This window comes from Anolis sagrei, chromosome 2, assembly GCF_037176765.1.
Source record: "Anolis sagrei isolate rAnoSag1 chromosome 2, rAnoSag1.mat, whole genome shotgun sequence".
NCBI classification, from domain to species: domain Eukaryota; kingdom Metazoa; phylum Chordata; class Lepidosauria; order Squamata; family Dactyloidae; genus Anolis; species Anolis sagrei.
The window spans coordinates 129070558-129094635 of NC_090022.1; the positions used below are offsets into that span (position 1 = coordinate 129070558).

At 44.2% G+C, this 24078-nt stretch overlaps 1 protein-coding gene across 12 annotated transcripts in view; it reads right to left on the minus strand.

The window, feature by feature from the left end:
* Positions 1 to 6710: 6710 nt before the first annotated feature.
* RBFOX3 (RNA binding fox-1 homolog 3) overlaps positions 6711 to 24078 on the minus strand; it is a 473759-nt gene continuing 456391 nt past the window's right edge. For 6 of the 12 annotated variants that reach the window (XM_060764355.2, XM_067463845.1, XM_060764356.2 and 3 more), the window contains 9 exons: positions 23939 to 23992; positions 21996 to 22088; positions 20601 to 20661; positions 20105 to 20158; positions 19230 to 19362; positions 16948 to 16987; positions 15934 to 15995; positions 10866 to 11001; positions 9361 to 9647 (listed from right to left, as the gene is read on the minus strand). In XM_060764355.2, coding sequence (XP_060620338.1) covers positions 9603 to 9647; positions 10866 to 11001; positions 15934 to 15995; positions 16948 to 16987; positions 19230 to 19362; positions 20105 to 20158; positions 20601 to 20661; positions 21996 to 22088; positions 23939 to 23992 — 678 coding nt within the window. In that variant the 3' untranslated portion in view covers positions 9361 to 9602. Of the gene's footprint in view, positions 8262 to 9360; positions 9648 to 10865; positions 11002 to 15933; positions 15996 to 16947; positions 16988 to 19229; positions 19363 to 20104; positions 20159 to 20600; positions 20662 to 21995; positions 22089 to 23938; positions 23993 to 24078 lie in introns of those variants that run through there. The other 6 variants (XM_060764351.2, XM_060764350.2, XM_060764349.2 and 3 more) reach the window with 5 other exon arrangements.

Here is a 24078-nt window from a genome sequence, read left to right on the forward strand (position 1 = left end):
ATCAAACTATGGGCTTGCTACTAACCGTGGTTTGACGCTCCCGGCGTAATTCTGATAGGACAGGCCAAAGATTGGGGGAGAAGGATCGGGGGGAGGACGAGGCAATCACCACATGTCTTGTTTTCCTTCTGCACAAGGATGGACTGAGCAGCCCCACCCTTATGCCAGGAGGACAACCTGAAGATGACCTAGAATCATAGAATCATAGAGTTGGAAGAGACCTCATGGGCCATCCAGTCCAACCCCTTGCCCCACTCTCTCCTGGCCCCACCCTCTCACTGGCCTTCTCCCTCCTGGCAAGGCCCTCTCTGTCAGGCCCACAATGTGGCCCCGAGGCAAAAAGATTTGCCCGTGTCTAGTCTAATACCATTGCAGCAGACAATGAATTCAATGCTACAAACTGGAAAGATCCCTGACAGTTGGGGAAAGGGTCATTTAGCTTCGATACTTAAAGAAAACCAGAATTTGACTTTGAGAAAAGAAATCCCTACAGACCAATATAATTGTTGAATAATAATGACTACGAGCTGTTGTGCTGACTTTGGCAAACAAACTGAAAATGATTCTCTGGGTTTTTCTTAGTGAAGCTCAATGGATTTTTACCTAATACTTAACAGAGAGATCACATTAGAACTGTATTAAATATATAGGAATATTTAGAATGATAGGAGGAGACAGGGCGGCTCAACCCATTACTCAAAGTAAGCATTTGCAGTATAGTTCATTTTGCCCAGAGGCATTCTTGAGGCGCTCTTGGGGGAAAATAGACCTTGACATATGTGAGTTGTAGTTACTGGGATGTATAGTTCATCTACAATCAAAGAGCATTCTGAACTCCACCAATGATGGAATTGAACCAAATATGGCGCACAGAATTCCCACGACGAACAGAAAATATATATCAGTGATTGGTTGGGGGGGGGGGGGGGGGAGGTGGCAAAATACTGTTTGCTTACCGTTGAAAATTACCTAGGGCCACCTCTGGGAGGAGAAATAGGCCACATGGATTTTTGGGATGCAAAAAGGCCTTTGACAATTTAGACCAGATTTCTCTTTCAGAGCGCTGAAAGAGATGTCATCTGGAGACATCTTTATGACAGGAATTAGTTCACTTTATTCTACACAGACAGAATGAATAATAATTAACAGAGAGCTGTCTAATCCGTGTGAGATACAAAAAGGAACAGGACAAGAACGTCCATTATCACCATAGTTGTTTATCTTAGCACTTGAATAGGTTTTGAAGAGATATATCAGACAAAATGAACAAATTACAGGTATAAAGGTTTTTAAAAAGAATCATACGTACTAAGAGCATTTGCGGATGAGTTGGTAATTATTTGGACAAATCTACACAAGAATATAGAAAGATTGATGTTAATGCGAATGTTAAAAGAATTGGGGGATCTGGGAAGTTTCAAAATGGCTAAACAAAAGGCAGTAATATTGACCAAAAAATGAAGGCAAAAGATCAAATAGAATTGATGGGAAAATGAATATAGATATAAAAAGAAGGTGAAATATCTAGGTATTATAATGAACAATTCACTTTGTATTATTTCAACATAATTATGTTAAGACATGGGAAAGCAAATGCAGAGACGAGGGGATCTACATTTCGTTTCTGTTGGTAAGACTCCCAGTAGTTAAAATGAATGTATTGGTTAGGTTGAATCTACACTGTCTTATAATACAGGTTGAACTGTATTGAAGACCGATATAATGCCATTTGAACTGTGTTCCAGACTGCATTACATGGCAGTGTAGCTCCAGCCTTAGAATGCTGTTTTTATTTCTGTTGGTGCAGATTATTTCAAAATTTTATTTTTCAAACAATAGCAGCAGGACTTGTCAAGATTTATTCAGCAATGGAGGAAAAGTAGAGTGAAAATGAAAACACGGCAGGACACAAAACAATGAAAAGGCCTCAGTCTACCTAATTTGACCTTCAATTTTCTTCAGCAGGACCATCACGAATAAGGAAAAATCATGAATAAAAACATATATTTTTTATTTGAGGGAGCATCTTGAACTGGGTAATCTGAGTCCACACTGCCATATAAGCCACTTCAAAGCAGATAAAATGGGATTTTTTTACAGCTGTGAGGAATCATAGAATCATAGAGTTGGAAGAGACCTCGTGGGCCATCCAGTCCAACCCCCTGCCAAGAAGCAGGACAGTCGTGTTCAAAGCACCCCCAACAGATGGCCATCCAGTCTCTGTTTAAAAGCCTCCATAGAAGGAGCCTCCGCCATACTTCGGGGCAGAGAGTTCCCCTGTTGAACAGCTCTCACAGTCAGGAAGTTCTTCCTAATGTTCAGGTAGAATCTTCTTTCCTGTACTTTGAAGTCATTGCTCCACATCCAAGTCTCCAGGGCAGCAGACAAAAAACTGGCTCCCTCCTCCCTATGACTTCCCCTTACATATTTATACATGGTTATAGTCTGCATGATAGCCTAAGTCCATCTGTGAAGGGCCTAAGTGCTTCTGTGATGTTTTTATGCAGAAAAACATCACAGAAGTGATGTTCTGTGCCTTTATGTTTGCCTTTATGTTTGGCCATTCTCCCTCCAGTCTGCTCTGGTGGTTCAATTGTTGAATCAAGTGGCTTGCTTTGCAAGCATGGAGCTGTTGTTATTTCATTTTTTTGCACATCAAAATGTTGTCAAAAAGATTGCACTATGAAGTCCCATTGAAACAAAAAGTTGTTTGTATACACACAAGAAAATGGAAACAGGGCTGCAAGACAACGTTTTATTTTTTATTGGAATCAAATCTTTTTTGTTAGTTTATGGTACTGAAATTAGTGTGTTTCTTACAATCGATGGCATCTTAGAAGCGAAGAAATATAGTAATCAAATCTGCAAAAGTTAAACCTTCAAATGTGCAGGGGAGAATATAGACATGAAGTGTAATTTCTAAATAAAGTAGAGGTAGAAGCTTATAAAAATAAAAACAGTGACAAAAAAAGATAATGGAAAGTCATCTTTTTTCCTTATTGTAGTTTTTGTTATCCTTCCCAGTAGTTTAGAGAGATATGTACATTTTGTGGTAAGTTTTATATTTATTTGGCTTTCATAGTGAAGGTAAAGGTAAGGCTTTCATAGCTGGAAGAAAGAAGTCAAAACATTTAAAAAAATCACAAAATAGCTTATGTTGTGCTTACTTAAGTACAACATATGCTTAAGTTTAAAGAAGTTAGTGTAGATCCACTCCCTGTGGCCACAACTGGTTGAATGCATCATGGTTAAATAACAAGCTTGTTTCCTCCTTTCTTTTAGGAACATCTGAATTTAATGTGGTTATTGTTCTGACAAGCTGAGAAATATGAACACATGCTTCAGAACAAGCCAGGATTTTAAACCAACTTCAAGTTATGTTGTAATATCCTGGCTTGTTCCAGAGCTGATGAAACTTCATTTCTCTGTTTGGATGCAGCAAAATGTGATAGTGATCCTTTGGCTTGATACACTTTTACAAAATTAGAAGAGTTGGGCTATATGTAACTGAACTGGGCTTGTATACCCATGCCTCAGAATAGGACTGTAAAGAGAACAATGCAGTTACTAGCTTATGCCACAGGGTGGGGGCAAAGCTTTATGTCTTTCATGTTGGAGAAAGTGAATGAAGCCCTGCGCTTCCTGCAAGTTGGAGAGGTCAGTGAACTCAGTTACTTCCATTCTAGAATCTTGCAGGGTTAGGTTGGTTTTTTTTTTTTTTGCTAGTTTGACAATATTTGCTTTGTGAGCATAAACCCAAAGTGTCCTTATAGCACTTATCTATAAGTGTCCCTCCGGGGAAATAGAGTGGTCTATAAATAAAGTATTACTACTACTACTACTACTACTACTACTATTTTCTATTCTGTGTATGGTGCTTAGGAAACAGTACAGGTTATGTTGTGAATGACCAAGGGTGTTATGTGTCTGATCTGTTATTAAGCAAGCAAATGGCAATTTGAGATATATGGTTAAGGAACTTGGAGACTAAGAGGGGAAGAAGAAAGCATCAGATTGGTCAGGGCCATAGCCAGAAAAAAATTTCAGGAGGGGTTGAAAATTTCGGGGGGGGGGGGGTTTGAAAATTTCATGGGGGGGTTTGAAACCTGCCTCCTAGCTCACGCTGAAGCAAAGAGCATAGCAGGGGGCAGAGCATCCTTCAATAGCCTGCAGCTCCGCCCCTGTCAACCACCTCCACCAAGTCTGGCCTCCTTAATGAGAGCATTCAACACACACACACCCAACTTGATTGCTTCACTACATCAGCTATTGCTGCAAGTAATGACAGTGTGAATAAATTGTCAATATTTGCTTGAGATAGTGCTTGCAGTTCTGGAGGGACTCTTAAATTTTTGCGTCTCATAGACTTAGCATGGGGATTTGGTTAACCAGTTAAAATTCATGAGTAAACCAGTTTTTTTAACCTGAAAATTTTGAGGAGGGGAGGGTTGAACCCCTAAAACCCTTCCCCCTGGCTACAGGCCTGGGATTGGTTGCTGATAAAAGACTATATGACACAAGAAAAAATAAAACTGATAGTAGACTTGAAAGGAGAATGGAAACAACCAGTGCCCTCCAGAAGAAGTTAGAAAAGGAGAAAGCAGCATATAATTAGAAAGGGAATAAACAAGACAACCACAGTGGAAAAGACTGGAAGCCAAATTTTCCAACCCCCCCCCCCCCACACACACACACACCTTTATCCCTTGCCTAATCCTACCTAGACCTTAGATGGAACTATTTTCTCTCCCTCCCTACCTCTTTTCCCCCTTTCTTTTCTCTTTCTTCTTCTTTCTTTTCTCATTTTGTTTGTAACTCTAGCTTTTATCTTTCTTTTTTCTATCACCTATAGCGCAGGGCACCCCCAGTTTATTAACTTTCCATACCCAGACACCCCAAGTAGCTCTCTTTTTAAAAAATACATACTTGTAAATAGTAGCTCTCTTAATAAAAATTATTTGGAAAAAAAGAAACTTGGAGACTAGGGAAGTGCTGCTCAGCCAAGGTAAAACAAGCGGGGATGATCACAGGGAGTTTGGTAGCATATCTGCATTTTTGTTCTTGGCTTGTAACAGTCCACTGGCCTGAAGCAATCAAAGCCTGCCCCTTTGCCCAAAATCACACCAACCTATGGTTTTGCTAGATACCAAGAAGCCACCAGGAAATGTGATTCTCCTTTACCATCAGATGCTGCATAGACCTTTTTTTGGCAGAAAGCATGGCTATTAGAGAATGTGTTGGACATCTGGTCACTTCTGGTTTTAGCAACAGATGTGCCTTGCAGTGGACCTGCAGGAATTGACTTCAGGACCCACCAAATTTGACCACACTTGTGGGCTGAAGAACTCTGCATCTTGGGAGCACCATTCCTATGGATTTTTCACACCACCATTTCCGTTCCCTCTTTCTCTTGCACACACACACATACACAGAGTCACTCACTTGGTTCCCCCTTGAAGCTTTGAAGCAGAGCCTGCAAGATAATTGATAATAGCAATTATTCCTTCACAGTCTGGCATGCAAGCAATTAGCGGCAGGGTGTTTGACCAAGCGTGGCACGTGCTGGGATCTCCGTTTCTTCACTGCCCAAGCCCATCCTCTTGTGTAGTGATGGCTTCAAGCAAAAGAAATTGGTATGTTGACATTTACGCCACCAGTCCTGCTTAGGTGGGCATGATTATGGCAAGATCAACAAACTGACATTTTGAAAAATGCTGGTCCCACCACATGGTTTTAGGCAAAACAGTTTCAGGTGTATTTAAAGCTCTTGGGTTCCCCTCATGTCTCCAATATTGCATAACCGTTGACCCAGTCTCAATCTTACACACCACAGATGGCCATGAAATGGTTATTACCTGCTTATAGTCCCCCTTTTCTGGTCTTTTTTTTCCTTCCCAAGAAGAAACTATAGAAGCATCTCTAGAAATGGATAAGGAAGAAATACCAGATTTTAGCTGGCATCTTGTTAGGCTATTACAATGCAGTCATACCTGCAGATTATACAATGGGGTGTAAACTGTATGGCATTCTAGATTTCACTGGACTGCAAGTCCTATCAGCTGAAAGGATGGTGGAAGTAGTAGTTTAACACAACCTGGAAGGCTGAAGAGATCCTGTCCCTCCCTTGCTGTTGTGTGCCTTCAAACCATTTCCAAGTTATAAAGACCCTTGGAGTTACTTGGCAAAATTTGTTTAGAGTAGTGTTTCCCAACCTTTGGGCCTCCAGGTGCTTTGGACTTCAAGAAATCCCAGCCAGCTTACCAGCTGTTAGGTCCAAAAAACCTGGAGGCCCAAAGGTTGGGAACAACTGGTTAGAGCAATAGTTCTTAACCCATGGGTCCCCAGGTGTTTTGGCCTACAACTCTCAGAAATCCCAGCCAGTTTACCAGCTGTTAGGCTGGTAAACTAGGGACCCACAGGTTGAGAACCACTGGGTTAGAGGGAGTTTGTCTTTGTCTTCTGATGCTGAGGGAATGTGACTCAACCAACTAAATATCTCAGGATTGCATAGTAAGATAAATGAGTAGTGGGAAAGGGTCTCAGGAGTTGACCTCATTCCTTTTCCCTGCCTTGGTTCGGCATAATCTTGAGCCACTAGAAAAACTGTATTTAAGAGCCATTCCCTATCTGTCAACTTCAGGCCGATTCCTTGGTGCCGCCCTATATACACCATTTACCCAGTCTCCCAAAAAAATCTTGAGCCATCCTAGTTGAAGAAAGAAACCTTTATTAATAATCTTAATAATAATAGTAATAATAATCATCAATAAATAATAATAATACTGTTTATTTGAATGTTCACACCTTAGAAGCATACAGAATGGGGCGGGTGGCTGATGCTCCCAGGGTGGGAGAAACGGCAGCAAATGGGAGGAGGGGCTTTGTACAAGGGGGGCAGGAGTGGTAAAGGGTGGGGCTATGTACAACGGGAATAGAAAAGGAGGATCATCTGGTTGCTGGCGTGTCAGGAGCTTTAATGCTGAATAGAAAGTGAGGTTTCATGAGATGACTAAGCCCAGGTGGGGTCAGGGATGGGCTGGCAGTGGGGGTAGGGTGAGGAAGGGATGCCCTGAGTCCATCTGGCTCCAGGTTCGTATATGATGGAGGAAGGCAGGCTGTAAGGCATGCAGTCCTCCCACCAAGGGCTGTGGCAGGGAGGGAAATGGAGGAATAGGGGATTCCCCCATTTCAGAGCAGCCTCTGAGGCTCGCTAAAATGTTTGCTCCATTCGTTCAGCAAAACAGTTCTTATTTCATCATGACCCTGGTCCCCCCTGCCTCAGCTTCTGCCACTGCTGCCGCCAAAGTGGGGGTGCTGCAATGTTCTGTCTCTCACTTGGCCCTGCAGTCCTTTAGGAATATGCATATACCCCAGGTACCTCCTGCTTCTCTTCCTTTTCCACTTACCACTAGCACAGTTAAGGGGTGTGCGGTACTTTCTGGCCCTGTCTTTGTGGGGCCTTACAGCTCAGGAGGCAGGGGTTATCTCAGGTAATCTCAGCTCTCAGGTGAGCCACAAAGAGATCAGCCAGGCCTGCTGTGTGGATGGTAGAGGAATGAGGAATGTGAACGGGGGCTGGGGAGAGTGGTGATAGGGATCCTGACCCCAAAGGGGCTGGTGGGAGCGGGGATCCTCAGGGGGAGGGGAAAGTGCAATCTCTTCAAAGAAAACCCCCTCTAAAACCCGGGATTCCCACCCACTGGGAAAAGCTAGCTGTACCCCCAAAGCCCCTGCCCTGGCTTGGCCTGGGAATCCCCAAGACCAACTTGACAAATGGATGAACCAGCAAAGCACAAAAAGCAGGCGAAGGGTCTGGGAAGCAAAAAGCAGGATCGCTAGCCCTGCCGGCGCGCTCGTGGCGTTAGTCTGCGGTGGGGGCTGGCCGCAGTTCTTCTCCAGGGGGGTTGAAAGGAAGACGTAGTGGCCTCGGGGCCTCCAGAGTCCAGTCCATGTGTCAGAGTGCCTGTCCCTCCTGGCTCCATAGTCTGCCGCTGAAGAGGAGGGGGCAAGGGAGCAGGGCACGGGTCTCCCGGGCATGGACAGCTTTGTAGAGTCTGTGGGCAGCTGCCGTCCTCTCTGTCCGGTGGGTCGGTCGGTGGCTGCGCTCCGGTTGGCCTTTCGCTTTGGGGGGGCGCATGTGTGGACAGAAGGGGGCTTTCACTCGGTCGCTTGGCTTGTATAGTTTTGTAATTGTTTTGTTGCTTTGCTTTAAAAAAATTTGTGCCCTTCCTGGTCCCAGAAGGAAACAGCTGAAGGTTTCACTATAACAGAAAACAAAAGGCAGAACGTTCTATGGAGAAACCTGCAGGCACTTGCCTGGGGGTGGGATGAGGTGGGTTGGGGGTCAGGGGTGTGCGGAAAGAGTGGGGCAGCGGGAGGTGTGACAGAAGGCCTTTCTGGCCCCTGGATGGTTGTTGGCCTAAAATGTTTGAACTGGGAAGTGAGGACAGTGGCACCCCCCAGCCTCCTTGACCATTGCCCATTCCCTCTGCCCATCCTGCTCCTGTCTCCACAAAGGCCTTCCTCTCCCATCCCTTTCAGTATAGATCTGCAAATTGGTTCTGTACAGCACATGGAGAAAAGAGACTGTTGCCCACTTCCTGGCTACCCTTAGTGGTCTCACATTGATGAGGGAGCTAGGATCATTCAGCCCCTCTGGGGCTGCTCCCAGCCAGCTCCTTCATATCCCCAGGCAATTTGGTAAGAGAGAGAGGAGTGTGGAGCCGGGAGGGTCCCAGAAGGGGCCTGTTTTAGTCCCTGCCAACTTGGCAGATGGCTCGCTGCTGCCATTGGGTCTTCAGTTTCCTTCCCTTCTTACTGTACATTCTTGGAAGACACTGAAGTGAGAAATGTTCTCCAGTCCCTGCTCAAGTCAATTCAGTGGCACAGCCCTGCCCTCTAGATAGCTTGGTTGTGGTGGCAGAGTGAGGAAGGATGGAAAATACTTCCTGCAGTCATTTGGAGGCTGAATATATCTAAGCATAGTAGTAATGGGTTAGGATTTGAGAGCATAGGCTTCTTAGTATTCCAGGAAAGTCTTGGGACCTGCCCATCTACAGTTGCAGGCAAGGATATCCCACATGGGCAGTTTACATCTGATTGGGATGAAATCCTGAGTTCTCTTAATGATATCCTCTCCCTTGAGGTTCTCCCTTAGTCATGTGAGACCTGAACACCCATGGGACAAAGGGGAATGCCTTTATGGGCCTACCCAAAGTGAATGAAGTGCCCCAGAACTGGGAGCCTGGGAACTGGAAACCCATAAGAGTTGGGAAACTGAGCGGCCTCTGAGAAAAACAGGAGGCTCTCCTTGAGGTTCTGCTTGCTGGTGGTTTGTTTGTTTGCTTTTGCCTGATGAAATTAGGCACCAGTCCCAAATTCCAAGGCTGGTGGCTTTGCACAATGGAAACATACTTGGCTGTACACCATCAGAGACATGTGGGATGTGAGACATGAGAGGTGGTTTGAGGTAAAGAAATAAGGTGGGTTTAGGCAGCTCAGGGCCAACAGTGTGGGGCAGGGGCCCAGGTCCATTTGATTTTGATTTGGTTTCTAAGGAGAAGTCAGTGTGACTATTGTGAGGAGGGGCTGGGTCTGTCTTGCTAGTAGGGAGTGAAGCGGCTGTACCCTCCTCGGTATAGACTAGCCTGCAACATCAAAGACGGAGAAAAAGCCAATCAGTATAAAGGAGAGGCACAGCCCATCCCTGCCCCATTACTTCAGCCCTTGTGGTGGTCTCTCCAGATCACCCAGGCTAGCAGAGGCCTTGCTTTATGGCAGTGACCAGCAGTGGTGGGTGGTCACAACTTGAAGCATGCAATGCTGCTTTGGGCTTGGACTCGCAAGATGTCTGGATAGAGCTGATTTAAAAGTGTTTAAAGAACAGGGCATTTGAAGCAAGTATCATTCCAGGATGAAAGTTGGCTCTGACTGAAATTTCACTTCTCCATGCCCATATCTGGCCCAGAATCTTCCATATGACCACTTTTTCCCAACAGCTAATGGCTGAACTCAGTTCCATGAGCCTGTAGGGTGGTTGCCATAGGTGGGTGAAGCTTGGTCCTTCAGGTGTTGTCCAGCTCTACCTCCCATCAACCCTAGTTAGCACAGCCAAAGCTGGGGGATAATGGGAGCTGGAGTCTTAACAATAACTGGAGGTGGAAAGGTTCTTCATCCCTGCTATAGACCATTTTCCATTTTATCGCTGAAAGGGCTCTGACATCCCCAGGTGCGTTAGTGACTAATTGTTGGCCAAAGAGCTGCTGGAGATGATTGGCAAATGTTCTTGGAGGACAACTTCAATGTTTCTCAATTTCAATGCAATTACATTCCTGCAAAAAGTGTGACAGTGTGTGTAAGACCAAGAGATGGCAAATAGTTGTCTGCCTGCACAGGCCCAAGCTTTGTCCCACACCAGTTCTCTACCTAAGAATGAGTTGCTCCTTGAAAAATGGCCCCTGAAAAAATGTTCACATATACCCTGAACAAACTGCTCCTTGTTCTGGATGATGGAACCAGGGCATTGGATTTGCAAGGAAACCTGTCTTCTGTTTCAAGGCCGGTAACAACCACAGAGCCAAAAGGCAAACACCTGTGCCTTGCTGGCAATGAAGGCAACAGGATCTATGCCAGGACCATGTGTGCGAGTAAAAGTGTGAGCATTCTCTTGGGACCTTCCTTTTGAGTTTTCTTTCCTTGTGACATGAGATTGTAGTTGTGATGTGAGTGTGCAGGTGCTTTCAGAGGCATTCCAACATGCCCATTCCCTCTGCCCCTTCACCCTTTGTGGCAGCCTAAACCCGATGTGGCATGCTCCCCTGATAGCCCCCTCACAAGGAGGTAGTGGTAGTCCCAGGTTTTCTTACCATGGTGCCAATGCTGTAGGTGGCAGCAGGGCCGATGGTGTGGTGGTAAGGATCTGCAGCTGCATAAACTCTGCCGTAACTAGGAGCGAACACAGGGGGCAGCGTTAGAAACTGGGGGATCGCAGAGTTGCCAACCCTAAATGTTCAAAAAATCATGAATCAGGCCCCAGGCATCATATATTTTAAAGGCATGATATGCACAACAGAAACTGCAGAAATTATTTTCTGAGCATCCCACATTCACCCCACTCCCCTGCAACCCTGTTCTTCCCTGAGATCAATATTCAGACTTCCTTAAAATGGTCAGAGCTATCAATCTTGAACACGCTAGGGCTAGAATCCTGTTGGTGACCACTACATCATAGGGCTGGGTAACAACGGAAAAATTTGTTTCTAAAATCGATTTGTATTTGGGGGTTTTTTTTGTTTCGATATTTAAAATAATTACAAAATTTTCCTTTTAAAAAGTTCGATATTTACGAAATTTCGTAAATGGTAAAAAATCAACGAATCGATTTCCGAAACAATAACGAATCGATTCAAACTAGCTAAAAAACCTCCAAAACCTTCTGAAGCTTCCCTCTCCCTCTGTTGTTGACTGTTGGTGTGATATTATAATTTTTTTTCACTAATTAAACCATAAAACTGGCCCAGACATGCGGAAATAATAACGAAACGACCTCAAAACAATAACGAAACGAATACAATATCGAAATATGAAGCATTTACAAAACGTTTTTGAAAATTTGTTTTTTTTAATAATTGCTCCAGAATGGTTTGTTATCGTTTTGTAATTGAAAAAATTAACGAATTATTAACGAATTACGAATTAACGAAACGAAACCGCCCAGCCCTACTTCATCACACTAGAGAAAAAAATCCACTTAAAATCCTATTTCTGCCTCCTGCAGAATTCCAGGGTTTGTAGTTTACTGAGGCTGTTAAAGGCTCCTCCCTAAACTACAAAGCCCAGAATTCTGCAGGAGGCAGAAACAGGATTTTTAGTGGATTTTTTCTCTAGTGTGATGAAGTGACAAGTCACCAACAGGATTCTAGTTGTATCAGCATAAAGATCATGTTCTGGGCAGTCAGAATGTGTCAAGAAGCATTTGGCCCGAGGGAGTGAGCTGTGCCGGGGAATTACCAACTGTTGTGGCAAAGCTGGGAGGCAAGGAGTGTTGGAAAAGGTGGTACTTAATGCCTCCTCCTGCAATGGCTTACACCCAATGTATGCAACATGGCAATTCTAACAATTGGACAGCCTTAAAATTAAGTCAAGTCATGGTCCTTCTCATTTGTTCCAAACTGGCAGCAGTTCTTCAAGATCTCAGGCCAGAACAGCATGTTACATAGTCAAGTTGTAGTCTTATGAACATTTGAAGAATTGGGTTGTTGTAGGTTTTTCGGGCTGTATGGCCACAAGGATGGCAGGCAACCTCTGAGGATGTCTGCCATAGATGCAGGTGAAATGTCAGGAGAGAATGCTTCTAGAACATGGCTATACAGCCCGAAAAACCTATGACAACCCAGTGATTCCATCCATGAAAGCCTTCGACAATACATTTAAAGAATCCCCTGACAATATGAACTGCAGAATAAGTAGAAGAGCCTGCCTCAAAGATAGTGGATTCTCCATTGTTAGAATGTTTTGAGATTGAAGGGAAACTATCAAGGATGCCTTACTTGGATTCTTGGAGTAGAATGAGATAGAAGGGGCCTTTTGATCCCTTCTAACTCAATTATTTTATGCATTTCCAAATTTTGTACACTGCATCCACTGAGAAATGGCATGGGAAGGGTTGGTTTGTGCTAGTGGATAATGCAAGACAAACTAATGGTGTAATGCCAGTGGGGTTGTCAAATAAGTGTCTGTCTTTTTCTTAGTGAGGACATAGAAGAGACACTGGACATTCAAGGATGGTGTGCCTTTTGTCCGTAACAAATATAACTGTTAGAGAAATCTGGCCAGCCCCTAGAGCAGTGGTTCTCAACTTATGGGTCCCCAGATGTTTTGGCTTTCAACTCCCAGAAATCCTAATAGCTGGTAAACTGGCTGGCATTTCTGGGAGTTGTAGGCCAAAACACCTGGGGACCCACAGGTTGAGAACCACTGTCCTAGAACCTCTGTATACTTGATGAGGTCTATGGAAGAGTTACATCAGTTTTTAACTGAGTCAACAGGAGATGAAAAGATGGTGTCAAATTGCCCTTATGTACTCAAGGAAGAAAGAACAGCTTTCACCTCCGAACTAAGGTGCGAAGGGTAGTGTGGTAACAGCTGGACCATGGATGGAGACCAGGTCAAATAGAACTGGCATGAAGGAGCTGGAGCCTGATTAGCTTTGTGGCTGGATTTGGGCAATGGGGAGGGAAGGATCAATATTGGATCATGTGAACTGAGAGAAGGAAATTATAAGAGGATTTTGAGAGTGAAAGAATGAACAAAGAGCTGAATTGCAGACTCCAAGGCCAATACTTCCAGAGAAGAATGGAGTTATAACTTAATACTGATATTCAATAGCTGAAGTCTTAAGCAGTGAACTCTCAGGGGATTTTATAATAAGAATACTTAGTATTTATAGAGCGATTTCCCTAAATGTTCAAACTCCTTCACACACATTATCTCAGTAATCCTTCAGCAGCTTCATAACGTAGACTCGTATTATTATCCCATATTGCAGATGGGAAGGCGGAGGTTGAAAGAACAAGGGTTCATCTGAGGTGATTCCAGTGAATTCATCACTGAGAGGGGATCTGAACCCTAGCTCACAGCTCATTCTCCCAGTCAGTGTCACTTACAGTACCTGTCTGGGCCTTTTAGACCAAACACCTAGGGTCCTTCCACACAGCCCTATATTCCAAGATTTCAAGGCAGAAAATCCCACAATATCTGCTTTGAACTGGGTTATCTGAGTCCACACTCAGATAATGTGGGATTTCCTGCCTTGAAATTCTGCGATATAGGGCTGTATGGAAGGGCCCCTAAATGCTTCATTTGAGGGATGATACAAAGGGTGGGGTGGTGATTCCATTTTATCACTGTGTTTCTAAGTGTGCTGATCAAACAATCATGTGAAATTATAATTATATACTTTAAAAAAAGGGGGAATAAGGGAGTAAATGGGTTAAATGGGTTGTCAAGTGCAAATGTTTTCACCAGTTGCCTGGGAAAGAACTATTAGCCAGTGGCAATGTTTAGGGTGATTTGAAATATAACAGAAATATGGGGTGGGGTTGTTGAGACAGATTTGCCCTCTGAAAGGGGCTGTCTAGCCAAATGTAACCCCATCGAACTTGGTCCCCTTTGCACAACATGGCTGGAGGTCATTATGGAATGAGATGTGTCCATGCAGAAGACAAACACCTAGTATGAGGGGGATTCAAATACACAGCCATGTTACTCTACAACAGGCCTGTACAAGCTGTGGTCCTCCAGCTATTTTGGACTTCAGCTTCCAGAATTCCTGACCACTGGACAATCTGGCTAAGGCAGTGGTTCTCAACCTGTGCGTCCCCAGGTGTTTTGGCCTACAACTCCCAGAAATCCCAGCCAGTTTACCAGCTGTTAGAAACTCTGGGAGTTGAAGGCCAAAACATCTGGGGACCCTCAGGTTGAGAACCACTGGGCTAAGGCTTCTGAGAGTGGAAATTACAAACACCTGGAGGGCTACTTATTGTGCAGGCCTGGTGGCACCTTAGAAATCAACTGAGAGAACAACATCAGTACTATATGCTTTCATAGACCAGATCTACTTTCTCAGATGCATGGAGTGAAGACATTTCATTATCTTGCTTAGGTGCTTCAAGATCATTTCGCTGCAATGTTGAATTCATGAACATGAACCCAACATTACATTCATGAAATGGAGCTGGAATACATGAAGAGGGAGGGGATCTTGGCATGTACTCTGCCCAGATGGGGCATGAATTGTTCACAGTATCCTATTGCTGCTTCACAGTTTTGCAGGGATGGGAAACACTGCTTCCTGACTTGCTAATAGCAGTAATGTTCCACCTTCCTGACTACTTGGGGGTGACCTCTCTGGATTACCATAATACGGGAGTCTTTATCCCTGTCTCAGAAATCAAGCCAAAGCAATATGTATTGTCGAAGGCTTTCATGGCCAGAATCACTGGGCTGTTGTAGGTTTTTTGGGTTATATGGCCATGTTCCAAGCAATCTCTCTTGACATTTCGCCTGCATCTATGGCAAGCATTCTCAGAGGTTGTGAGGAAAGCAATATGCTTAGAAAGTACAGGACTGCAGTACTATGAACTGATTATAAATACAAAAGCATAATTATAGAAAAAATTGATGAAATCAATATTAATGCTACTAAGCATTTAATTGTATGCAAAACATGAATAGATCAAGGTATTAACACCAGACATTCTACAAACTTTACAAGGAGAATCAATGTATTGCAAAACAGTGAAACTGCAAACCAAGTAAATCAAAAGGATAGTGTGTCTAGATTATATCCTGTTTTGATATATCAGATTTAGAGTATGTGCAATGATTATGGAACGGTTTGGACTATGATTATGGTTGGCATGATCTTAATATGGAATGCAATGTTTTTAAATGTTTAATATGTATTAATTTTAATTTTAATATTTTGTATGGAATTGTATGTGTTCATTGAATGATTGCCTCTATGTAAGCCGCCTTGAGTCCCCTTCGGGGTAGAGAAAGGTGGGGTAGTGTAAATAAATATCTCCCTCAGTAAACTTCCTGTTATACTGCTAATTGTGAGAAAAAACTTGCCAACTGCCATTGAACATTAAATTAAAGGGGTTCATATTTAATTGTCCTCTTCAAAAATATGAATCCATTCAAATGCCAAATGACTCTATCTTCCAAACAGTTGTAATCCCTTTTGTAAACATGTAAATAGATTCATGTTATAATGTTTGCAGCTATGCGCTTTCCTTGCTGTTTGGTTTGCTTCTGCCTGCTGTGTTTTTAATCTGAGTTTGGAGAAAAGTGAGGCCAGCCTGTAGGACTGGAAGTTAAAGTGAGACATGAAGAGCAAGATCATTCCTAACAAAAGGTAAATTTGCTTACCTGTCGCTGTAAGCTGCTGCTGTTGCTGCAGGCTGGGCATATCTGTAGGCGGCATAACCCCCCTGGAGCAGAAAGGAGAGACCAAGCTTTAGGGTGAGGACTGTGACCTTCTGCTTGCTCACCTGACTAGATGATCGGGGGAAGACGGCTGCTCCTTGTGTCAAGAGTCTGGTTCTTTGAAAAGGAATGGAGCACACGAGGAGCTATGCAAGGCCAGGAGGGAGACCTATCCCCACCACCCACAAGGCAACTCCAACACCAGTCTCATTAGCATTCCCCGGGGGTCTCGCTAACATTAACCTGCAAAAAATTAAACATGCTGAGGAGAGAATGTCACCTCCCCAGCGGGTGGCAGTGTTAACGAGATGTCGCCTCTGATAAATCCGTCAGAGCCTGCCTGAAATATTGCCCAGAGCATTTTAAATATGGAGGGGAAATGCTGCTGTAATACAGCATGCTGACACTGGGCTAGGAAATAAATCCTGGCCTTTGTGGAAGCAGATGCAAGAAAGGAAGGCACCTGCACACATACACACACACACACACTAACCCCCAATCTGCCTCATCTCTTCTGCTGTCTTTTTTCAAAGTGGGCTCTTCAGCTCGAGGGGGGCGGGGAGCGCTTGATTTCAAACATTTCCTTTTCTGTCTACTGTCCTTTCCATTTCTGGAGAATTTGTGGAAGGTTACTTTGGATTTTTTTTAAAAGAATGCCACCCCTGGGAGATATACAGATGCCACTTTGTTTCTCCCCCCTTCCCGCCCCCGCACTTTGGGAGTAGACAGGAAATTATTCACCTGTCTTTCTCTGCAAAGTGTTCACCTGCTCACTTCATGTAACCAAATGAGCAGGTAGAAGTTGGAACAGATAAGAAACACTCCTCACAAGGGCACAAAGCTGTTAGGTAATCTAAAAAGGTAATCTTTCCAAGCACAGCTGGAGAGAGTGGCGCAAGAGACACGTGCAGAGTTGATGTGGCTTAAGCTTAAAGGAGCTGAAAGAGATGGACTTACATAAATTTCAGCACCGTAGAATCCATCCTGGTAAACCACTCTGCAAGAAAATAAAGGAAAAAACAATAAAAATGACTTCTCACATTGAATGCACACAAAACACTTTGAAGCCCATTCAGTGTAAGTGCATATTTCTTTCAAAGGGATAGCCCCAGCCCTGGCACCTAGTGTAGCGGGCGTTTTCAGGGCTGCTAATTGCCTTTCTCTGCCTTGACAGCGGGAGGGATGCAAATGTGCTAGTCGTCAAGTGTGATGGGATGATCTGCCTGACAGGTCAACAGCAGGGCTGTAGTGGGGGGGGGGGGGATGTTAAGGGTTCACCCCCTCCCCCAGATATGTCAGGTTTTGAAAAAAACAACTGGTTTACTCATGAACATTAACTGGTTAACCAATTCCTGAGCAAACCAGGTTTTTTTTAACCTGACACATTTGAACCCTTAGCCCCCCCCCCCCCCATGGCTCTGGTTAACAGGATGACCAAAGGAGGAGCAGGTGCTTAGGTGCTTTTTGGGGAATTTGCACATAGACGCTTTTAGATTGGTTTGAACATTTGCGCGCTTGGATATTGACATGGGTGCAGTGACTGCTCTGCATTAATTTTCATCTTGAGGAAAAACAGAAGAGGAGAGAGTTTCTAACCCCCATGGCTCAAGGCTACAGAAAATGCCCATAAGGAAAGTGACTACCCCAGCTCTCGTTCTCCTCCCACATGGCCTCTTGTCATGTTTTTGTGTTCATCTGTCTTGGCTGATCCTCATGTGAATGTAGCTGCCAAAAGCAAAACAAAAACAACCACTCTACGCTTCACAGAATGTGAACCAGTTTCAGAAGAGAGTGCAAAAACATATATCTGCATAAATTTAATGGGCCATGTTGGTTATGCAATTTGAGGATTTTCTGATGAAAAAGAAGCACAACTATGGAAGGTGCTTTCCTAGCTGGGAGACAGACGTGAAGGGCAAAACTGCACAGCAACACCACTGCACTCCTTCAGCTGTCTAGCAGCATACTCACTTAAACTCTTCCCTCTAAGCCACATTTTTATGGCAAACTATAATATTTCTCTATATGAAATAAATATATCACTGTAGATAACGTATCCAGCAGGCCTTACCAACAGGGTCAAACCTAGGGCAAACTATCACATAGTGTAAGGCAGTGTTTCTCAACCTGGAGATCAGGACCCGGGTTGGGGGGGGGGGGGTGTCAGAGAGGTCATCAAAGACCACCAGAAAAAACAGTTTTTTCTGTTGATCATGGGGGTTCTATGTGGGAAGTTTGGCCCAATTCTGTTGTTGGTGGGGTTCAGAATGCTCTTTGATCGTAGGTGAACTATAAGTCCCAGCAACTACACCTCCCAAATGTCAGGTCTATTTTCCCCAAACTCCACCGGTGTTCACATTTGGGCATATTGAGTATTCATGCCAAGTTTAGTCAAGACCCATCATTGTTTGAGTCCACAGTGCTCTCTGGATATAGGTAAACTACAACTCCAAAATTCAAGATCAATGCCCACCAAACCTTTCTAGTATTTTCTGTCAGTCATGGAGTTCTGTGTGCCAAATTTAGGTTCAGTTCCATCATTGCTGGAGTTCAGAATGTTCTTTGATTGTAAGTGAGATATAAATCCCAGCAACAACAACTTCCAAATGACAAAATCAACCCTCCCCCACAACCCCACCAGTATTCAAATTTGGGCATATTGGGTATTTGTGTCAAATTTGGTCCAGTGAATGAAAATACATCCTGCATATCGGATATTTACATTATGATTCATAACAGTAGCAAAATAACAGTTATGAAGTGGCAACGTAAATAATTTTATGGTTGGAGGTCACCACAACACGGGAGCTGCATTAAGGGGTCACGGCATTAGGAAGGTTGAGAACCACTGATGTAATTGTTTCTGGGTGTGCCACTTCATTCCTTGACAGAGTGTCACTATCTTAACTACAAAAGCACACTCCATACACAGCTTTGTGCAGGAGGAACCAGGTGATTGGGGTTTGTGGTCAAGGCCAGACCATTTGTGGCTCTCTAGATGCTGGGGAGCATAGTCAATGGTGAAGTGTGATACCAGAGAATTGTTCTATGTAAACACAGCACACAATCCAGTACTTAGCAAGCTGGGCTAACCATCCCTTTGGGTCAGCTCAGGCTTGATGCTGGGATCCAGAGGAAAGAAGGGTGAAGGCTCTGCCTTTAGGATACCCACCCAAATGGGAAAGCTCTTCTCATCCCCACCCCCAAAGGAAAAGGCCTTGATTCTGCCGAATACTCACGCTCCATAAGTGGGGATGGGTGGAGGTGGGGGAGCTGCCCGGAACGTGTTGTAGACTGTGCGCCCCCGCCCCCGCAAGTGTGCCCCCCGGTATGCTACTGCTGTTCCTGTGGCTGGATATGGGAAACCTGTCACTGAGAGAGAGAGAGAGAGAGAGAATTTAATGAGTAAGAGACTGCAATCATCCCACATGCTAAATCTTACTTCCCAATCTTACTTCCCAATCCATCTTTCTACAACAAATTGTTGTAAAAAATAATTAACTATTAAACACAGTAATTTAAAAGCATCTGATAAATGAAGTAAAAAATGACACCCCTTCCATAGCAGCCGACTTTCAGCAGGGAAGGAAAAACTATCTTGCTTGAATTGCAGATCCTAAAAGTTGTCATCAGTCATGGCTGGTTAGAATATTAGGTGAGAGATCTTAGGGATTCTGACCCTCCAAAAAAGTAAGTTACCCAAGCTCTGCTATGGATGGATAAAGCCCACGCCTATGTTAGATTGCTGTTTGGAAGGTTGTAGCCAAGAACCAGGATGTTTTCAACCTCTACCCTTCCCTTCCTTTCCCTCTTGCAGCTGCCGCCACACCCCAGATCCCATTAACTCCCATTCCAACCATGCTGGATATGAGTAATGCAGCAAGGTGTCTCATTGATTACTACACCTCCATCCTGGAAAAAGCCCTCAAGAACAATTCTGTTAGCCTGGTGATGCCAAAAGTATCATTATCACGAGAAGATCATGGGGTAAAGTGTTAAATTTGTGGAGGAGATTATGAGAAGAGGAGGAAAACCAATCTTTGAGACATTAACATTTTGCCAGATCCATAATAGACAATTCTTGTCCAAGGAGCTAGTCTCATCCATGCATTACCTGCATAGAACTCTGGGCCATAGACAGTCCCCACCACAGGGTTCAGCTTCCATCCTGGAAAGAAAAAACAAAGAAACATGAAATCCTCACCTTTTTGCTGCCTGAGGATCTGAGGAAAGGAGATACAAGAGGCCTTTGTCCTCAAAGGGAAGAGAGCAACAGGCCTACTGAATATGGGAGTCTGGGGAACACTGAGTCCATTTCTTAAGCAAGATCAGAAGTACTTTTTGTCACCTAGGTCTCCTTGAGTGGCACCACAAAGCCCACAGAGATTATTTTTCCATTTCTTGAGATTTCCCAGCAACCAGAACATTTTCAGCCCCTTTCCCCACCTTCAGATATGGTTCCACAAGACAGAAAAAGTCTATCTAGGAGACCCAGCCTACTCTTGGAAATAGGCTAGCAGTAGCCTATCACATAAATCACATACTCTTGGAAATGACTAGCAGTAGCCTATCACATAAATGTCCTCCTGCCATTATCCCAAGTCCATTACCATTTGTGTAGGGATTGGCTGCCTTTTTGTTTGTCATCACTCGTGCTGTGGCATTGTTGACCTAGGAAGAGAAAAAGCCAATTATTTCTTTGTAGTCCTTGGGCTCAAATAGTATCCCTCTTTCTTGGGAGGGTATATCTGGGATTGGAAATTCAAGGAAAGTTTCAGGCTTCACAAATACCATGCAAAGGATTTTCATAGCCATGCCTACAATGCCATGTTGGCCAACACCCAAAGCCCTGGCTGCTGATCTCTTTCCCATCCAATAAAATCTTGATTCCTGGGCCATAAATCTTCCTATTGTACTGCACAAGCTGAAAGCTATAGTTTCCAGTTTGGGGCATTTTGTAAAGAAACATTCCTGAACTTCACAATTCCCAGCGTCATCATGTTCACAGCTAACATGCAGGGCTCTGCCCAGGGTTCATGCACAATTCAAGTACTGGACAGGGATGTGATGCCACATGAGAGAACACCTCAGAAACTGAACACAGAGAAAAAGGGCAGGAAGCCCAGCAGAAAAGGGTGTCTGGGTCAAAATCACCACGTTAATTGTTGCACCTACCACTCTGACAACACAGAGCTATGCAATTCTGGAAGCACTATATGTGGCACAGTGCACTGGATTAACAAGAAGAGTCCAACAGCTCTCTCAGGACTGAACCAAGACATTGTTTGTTTGCAGATCTTCAGTACTGTGCACTAAAATTGCTCATCGTTTTAAATGAAAATAACCAAGAGCTAAACAATTTCCAGGGCAGCGGGTGGGGATAGCCCTGTTGGTCTACTGCAGAAAAACATCAGAGTCTTAAAGACTAAAAAGTTGTATTTGGTATATTGGGCATTCACGCTTCTGAATTGCAAACACATTGTTTTTATCAAGTGGCAATTTGACTGGTGAAGCACTCCTGTGGGTTTGCATTTTTCAAACACACGATGTCTCAATGTAGTTTCCCAAACTGGGAAGCCTGGAAGATTCAGCTATATCTCACAGAAGTCCATGAGTGGCTTGTGAACTGAATAAAAGGAGGCACTTCCTTCCAGCATTTTGAGGTAATGTGTTCGCCTCTTTTCCCTACTCAGTTCACACACCAGCATATCTTATGCTTTTTTCCTTTTAGGTCTCTTGGTTGGCTCCTGGCTCCTGTGAGCAGACCTGCTGGAGACATTGTGTCTTCCTTCCCTTCTCCTCTGCATCCTTCCCTTGCCTGGCTTCTCCATCATTTAGAAACCATCAACACAGGGCATGCAACATCTACTCGGCCGCCTGCTTTTTCTGTGAGGCCCAAAGGGCAAATGTGTGTTTATGTGTGCTTTTTAAAATAATGGTGGTGCTGGGGTAGCAAATATGGTTCCTCATGCCCGACGCAGAGCAGGCAGTGCACCTTTTCGCACCTCAATCTTGCGTCCCTCTACGATGGTGCCGTTCAGCTTCTCCCTTGCCCGATCGGCATCTGCACTAGTTTCAAAAGTTACAAACCCAAAACCCTGTGAGTGGGGGAGAGAAAGGAACAAGGAGAAAGAGAGTGGGGGGAGGGAGGAGGAAGAGAAAAGGATGAAGAGAGAAAAGGGGGATGGGTAGGAAAGGACAGGACAGAGAGAAGGGGTGAGTAAAGGAGCAGCAGAGACAGAGCCCTTCAGGGCCTGGGAGGAGAGGTAGGACATGGACTCTCCAGGCCACCCCAAGTGCTGGGGGAGAGGGAGCAAAGTAAGGAGAAAGGAAGGGTCAGGCTTGAAAAAGATAGGACACAGAGAGTGGCTTCCCAAGAATCAAAGGTTGTAAGATGAGACATGGCAGATTTACACTACAGCTTTTTTGATGGGAATGACCCCCTCCTCCCAGCGGGGCCATGGATACAAATACGTTGTTCTGAGCTGATTGACTAGTGTATACCATTGGTTTCAGCCAGCCAGTCAGGGGGAGTCTTTGATCTTTGAGGAGGACTGGGGGACAAAATTAGATGGTGGTGTGTACTGGACTTCCCAATATCACTTTCAAATCTTCAGGTAGCAAAGGAGAGAGCGGGGAATTTGACTGAAGATGCAATACAAGTGGGAGATGTCTAACTCTTCCTTTCACATACTATTTCTACACATGATTCAGTTGCTATTAGTCCTGTTGGATTTATACAGACAAAAATCCTACATTGCATTTATCTTTCCCCCTCTAATTCCAGGAAAACTGAAAGGAAACAATTACTCATTTTGGAAAACCTGTGGGGGGGGGGGGGGGGGGGAGGGAAAACCCCAATTCTTTCATGTTAGGCTTTTGATCCAATTTCATACCTTCCTTTATTTAAGCTTTGTATCATACACCCTGATGGCTTATAGCTACTACTACGGTGTAGTCTGGCTCCAGGAACAAATACTGGGGCTGACTGCAAGTAGAGAACTCAGAAGAGCTGTTCTTTGGGAGCAAGAAGGTATGTCAAGCTCCTTTAAACACTGGGTTGTTGTGTGTTTTCTGGGCTGTATGGCCATGTTCCAGAAGCATTCTCTTCTGTTTCACCTGCATCTATGGCAGCATCCTCAGAGGTTGTGAGGTCTGTTGGAGATTAGGAAAATGCGGGGAATATATAAAACCCATTTTTCTAGTTTCCAACAGACTTCACAACCTTTGTGGATGTCTGCCATACATGCAAGCAAAACGTCAGGAGAGAATGCTTCTGGAACATGGCCATACAACCCAGAAAACACACAACAACCCAGTGATTCCAGGTATGAAAGCCTCAAACAATCCTTTAAACACAGCTGTGCCTTCTTGGAAACAAAATACTATTTTAATAAAGCATGCTGGTATCTTATTTTTGAGATACACACACACACACACACACACACACACACACAACTCTTATGCAACTCCCATTTTCACCAAATCTTGTACTAAGAAGCATTAAGTAAGCTTTTTCCTCCTTTCCCCCTTTGTTGGAGTGATTTCCATTTTCACCATGAGAGGGTGTTATTTTCCTGCATTAAACTACCTTAGCTGTGGAACGGGTTGCTCTTGGTTTTTTTAATTCTCTTAAATGTTTTAGTTCACTGCAAATATAGGACCCCCCTTAGTTAAGTGCTTGCATTCAACACATTTGCTTTCAAGGTGGAAAGTTAAATTGCCAAATTAAGCTCTCTGTCCATGACTGCAGGGTTTTGTGGCTGGGGGTTGGTTGGTTTGGATGCAGGTGGAAAGCTATTAGAAGCTGGAAGGCAACTTGAGGCATAGGAAGGAAAAGACAGAGAGACCTGGGAGGAGCAGGAGTGCGAACTGTGGCCTGGCCTCCTGGCAAATCACACCTACACTGACATGGTGGCAGTACCAGACACTAAGAGGCTGAACCTACCTTAGAACCGCGCTCATTGAAGATAATTTCAACGTCCAGGATCTTTCCAAATTGCTGCAGAAGAAAAAACAAAAACAGGGGAAAGCAAGCAGAGAAAGTGAAAAAAGGAAATGCTTGCCTCTTCCTCCTCCCTCCCCCTC